Source organism: Corylus avellana, chromosome ca9 (assembly GCF_901000735.1).
Source record: "Corylus avellana chromosome ca9, CavTom2PMs-1.0".
Classification (NCBI taxonomy): Eukaryota; Viridiplantae; Streptophyta; class Magnoliopsida; order Fagales; family Betulaceae; genus Corylus; species Corylus avellana.
Genome location: NC_081549.1, coordinates 18,311,143 through 18,316,159, shown reverse-complemented (window position 1 = coordinate 18,316,159; position 5,017 = coordinate 18,311,143). Strand labels below are relative to the sequence as shown.

General features: G+C 34.2%; 1 protein-coding gene across 1 annotated transcript; it reads right to left on the bottom strand.

Annotated features, from left to right (window-relative positions):
- Positions 1-3,904: 3,904 nt before the first annotated feature.
- On the bottom strand, positions 3,905-5,017 carry LOC132162407 (uncharacterized). Its single transcript, XM_059572640.1, has one exon. It carries the CDS (start codon positions 5,015-5,017, stop codon positions 3,905-3,907), a length of 1,113 nt encoding a protein of 370 aa, XP_059428623.1.

Here is a 5,017-nt window from a genome sequence, read left to right as displayed (position 1 = left end):
TAAAAATAAAATAAAAAATAAGGGGTGGCGCACGGCCAACCCTAGGCCATGGGGTGGCCGCGCACCACCCCCGGCCACCCCAGAGGTGGCTGGGGGTGGCATATGGCCAACACCCAACCAGATCAAGTGGTGACCCAAAGTCCACCCACCCCTCTCATCTGCGGTTGCACTACAGCTAACCTCTATTTTTTTATTTTTTTTTAAATAATAATTTATATTTTTTTAGTTTATATATTTATATTTTTAATATATTTATTTATTTTTAATTGAGAATGACATGTATCATCATTCTATTGGTGATGACGTGATACACTAATGGAATTCGTCAAGTATTTTGATTGAATTTGATTACATGGACTAAATTGTTATTTTGGTTTATCCCGATAATCTATGAATTATTATTATTATTTTTTTATATCACAGAGATGGATTTTTTTATTTAGGACAACCACATGGACTGATTTTTCATTTATATATATTTTTGTTTAATTCTGTTTTTACCTTTTTTTAGTTTTTTTATATTAACTTTTTTATTTTTATAAATTAATTTATAAGTGTTTTTTAATTTTAATATATTTATATTTTTTTTAAATTTTTATTTGGGTTTTTAATTTTGATTTTTGATTTTTTTTTTTTTCGTTGAAACAGGTACTGATACATTATATATATATATTTTAATTTTATGGGCATTATATGTAATTTTTGTTTATAAAGATAGGGTATTTTGGGTCATTTTAAGTTTTTTAATGAGGTTGATTGGCGGAAAGGGGTTTGGGAAGTAAATGGTAGTTAGATGTGGACCATGTGGTCGGGTAGTAAACATGGTAGGGTTTAGGATGGAAACCATGGGAAAAAAAAGATAATTATCCCTAATTTTTATAAAATTCTCTCACGTAATGGATGAAACCAGAACATCTCCCTGATGTAGTCTAGCATTATAGGTCTCTATATATGGTAGAAATATAGTTAGGCTTATGCCATGATTAAATTACAAGTTTAGTTGATTTATGAATAAATTATGTAGATTTTTATTCTATAAGCATGCATTTACTTTTGTTTAACCTTACAAAAAAAAAAAAAAAAAAAAAAAAAATTGTTAACGTTACATAAGAATTGATTTCCTTCCTTACATCTTGAGGAAGTTGATTTCTCATAATTTTCCTTCCTTACATCTTGAGGAAGTTGAATTCTCATAATTTTCTAATACGGCTGACTCTGATATCAAATAGTTTGGTGAGACTCTACTAGTTGTACATCACTCCTTAAGGAGAAATGTTAGGTCAATATTTTCTCTATATTTTGCATATCTCATCTTACAAATCAATTATTAAATTTGTGGACCCCACACAAATCAATAGTTCTCCATCTCATCTAATTTGTAATGTCCATTTTAATCTTTCAATTTTTGTATTGTTCTTCAAAATCTACGGTTATGATTATAATATCCCTTTCTATTAGAATTTTTCTGTTAAATCATAACTAATAGGGTATAATGGTTATTGTATGTGACTCAATCAAAATGACAAAAAAATATATACTTGCATAATATAAAAAAATAAAATAAAAATTCAGGAAAAAATAATATAGAAAAGACCAAAATGTTTTTGGAAACAACGAAAAAAGTGGCAAAAAATTTAATTAAAAAAAAAAAAAAAAGCAGCAAAATTTAGAATCCTCCGTTGGGTCAAACTCACTACTCAGAGATGTGAGTTTCGTTAAAAAAAAAAAAAAAAAAAAAAGCAGCAAAATTGTATTTTCATAAATTTTATGAGAGTATAACAGACATCTTGCATCAGAATCTATTCATCCCAAAATCTTGGCAATTCACGTACACTATATTGCAGCAAGATATATAAGACGAAAATATACTTTAAGCTTAATTAATTTTTTTTTTTTTTTTTTTGAAAGGAATAGAACGACTTTTATAGATAGAAAAACAAAATTAAGCACAACGCTCTACAAAGATGATATCCGAAATATAGTGGGAGATTTCCTCAATACAACCTTGCTCCACAGAGAGAGAAATCGCTTCTTTCGCAAGGCGATAGGCTGCCACATTGAGATGTCGTCTAACATGATTAACCTTCCATCTTTGTAGACAATTTAATACCCCTCGGGCTTCCTCAATATGATGTCCATACTAGCGCCAACTTCTTTCATCTTTTCTAAGGACCTGCACTTTGAGAGCATCTCCTTCCAAGACCACCCTATAAAAAGATAGCTCATGACAAAGATGGGCTGCTCTCAAAGCCGCAATAGCCTCAGCTACATCTGGTTCGGTGATGTGATCTCTTGGCGAAGACAGAGTCACCAAAACATCTCCCTTCTCATCTCTAGCTATCACCCCAACCCTCCTCTTCATTCTATTTTTGTCCACGGTTGCATACCAATTTACTTTAACAAAGTCATTTTTAGGGGCTTCCTATCTGAGATCATTTATGTTTACCTTTGTGACTGCTTCATCTTTCGAAGAATTTGCTATTTGGTAAGCCACCAGTGAATTCGTGGCATCCCCGACCACATTGCTAGAGGGATTGACCTTATTCCCATGAACAAAGGTGTTACGATGAAGCCATAATTGTCGTGCAACCAACGCCATAAATTCCATGTCCTCGATGTTCAGGCGTCGTTTAAGCTCCTCCCATATGAACACAAAGTTCTCATGATTGATGCTCCTTTTTTGTATTTGACTACCACACCTATTCCATATGTCCTTTGCTGCCGAACATCTCCATAGAACATGCCCCCTAGTTTCTGCCTCTATACCACAGATGGGACATAAATGATCAACTATAATCTTCCTTTGATGCAAATTTGACTTCGTTGCTAGAGCATTGTGACATGCTCTTCACATAAACACCTTCACGGCATTGGGAATATTCATCGACCAGATCTGTTTCCACAAAGTACTGTGTTGTTGTTCCCAAGAAAATTCCCCTTTTGTAGAAGTGATTATTTATATGCAATAGTAAATCAGTAAAATTGAAACCAAAAGGTAATGTCTTTTTAATGCGGTTACAGAATTAATCATAGTAATGAAAGATTAAAGAATTAGACAAGAATTGTAGCAATTTTGAGTTTATCAAAATTGTAGCAATTTGTTGTTGGCATGTTGCTTTTAAGTTTTGTGAGCTAATGCCCCCTTATTTATGTGTATGTTTATTAATGTATTTTGGGTGTTTTTTTTTTTTTATTTTAGTTTGGAAAAGTATTTTAATGTGATATAATGGGAAAGAAGTTGAGTATTTTGTGTGTTTTTTTTTTTTAAATAAATAAATAAATAGAAAATAAAATTTTTAACAAACATATATAATCCCCATTTTAAATAAGTAATGATCATCAAGTACAATCTGGACTCATAGTATTTTGCTGAAAATATTAGGTTGTACTAGGCAAGAGTAATTAGACTCCAAATCACCCCACTAAAGTAAACAACCAAAAAAAAAAAAAAAAAACCGAAATTAATGATGATAGGAAATAAAATAGAATACAATATCAAACAATAAACAACAATTATGTTTTACATTGTCGTACTAATTATTTTAGTTTTAGTTTTTTTTTTTTTTATTTTTTTTTTTAACTTATTCGTACTGATTATTTTCTTTTTTTTTTTTTTTTTTTGGTAACTTATATGATCAGTATTCAGTTATTGATAATTTGGCATATATCTTTTATTAAAATGCATTTGATCTATTCCACCCAATGTAAGCATTTGATGGATATATAATAATAACAACAAATGAATGCCAATTAGACACAAAAGTAAGAAAAACAAAAATAAAATGTGATTGTAGGGAAATAAAATATTGGCGACTTACAGTCCAGCTAGCGGCAATATATTGTCACTGCTATTGAGTGATTATTAGCAGCGACAGTATTGTTTTTCTCTTAAAAACAAGAAAAATTAAAGATGAATAGATCTATTGGGATCTACTTGTTTGCATAAATCCAAATAAGCAAGATAAAGAAGTCGGTCTTTTGCTCCCGTCCTGTGATTCTTAGTGTGTTTGCAAAAATATTTCAATTCCGCGAGCTTGCAACAGCCGAGCATCTGCCCCAAAAACAAGAACAACCAATTGATTGATCTCTTCTTTGAATGAACCGGCCTCACATTATTGTTTTGATCACAATATTGGCAATGGGGGAGATTTGGATACATCCAAATAGCGGGTGCCCGGTCATTCATGGCGGCCCTGTTCATCGCCACAAAAGACGCAACCTCCCTGAACTTTTGCCGCAAATCATATTTAACCACATACTGTTTGTCACACCTTTTGCAGTAAAGCTTGCCAGTAATCACGCTTATCCCCTTGGATATTAGATAATCAAGCCTATGCACACTAGCACGCCGCGTCTTAGCCCATCGATATGGTGCAGGTAAGGCTTCCGATTTTCCGGATTTAAAAACATGAGCAGGATGTTTCCTTGCACGACCGGGACAAGATATCGGAGCCAGAGCCGGCGCTAGTGCCTCCCCTTGATAAGATAGAGGAGGGTTTGACATAAAGAGATAAGATGGCGATGGTGGTTTCAGCCCCTCCATTTGACAAGACAGCTCCGGTGCCTCCACTTGAAGAGACACAGGAGGATTTGACACAATGTGATAAGATGGCAGTAGTGGCTCCGGCGCCTCCACTTGACTAGACAGCTCCAACGCCTCCACTTGACTAGACAGCTTCGGCATCCCCACTTGACAAGATACAGGAGGGTTTGACATAAAGAGATAAGAAGGCAGTCGCAACGGCGGTTGCAGCATCCAAGAGAGATAAGATGGTGGTGGCGACGGAGATGGTGACAGTGGTGGCGGCATCCAAAATATTGGTTCATTGAGCGAAGGCTGTGGTGTGGTTATAGAAGTAGGTTGAAGCTGCAAAAGGGGTGATACGGGTGGTGGTGCCGATGACCTAGATCCGATGGAGAGAGAAAGGGTGAGCATTTGCTCATGATCATCGTCTACACCAAAAGAAGTATTCATTGGTTGCTCATGATCATCGTCTTCATCAAAAGAAGTATCCAT

Coding starts and splice junctions, on each gene's coding strand:
- LOC132162407 (XM_059572640.1), bottom strand. CDS start 5,017: ATGGATACTTCTTTTGATGAAGACGATGATCATGAGCAACCAATGAAT.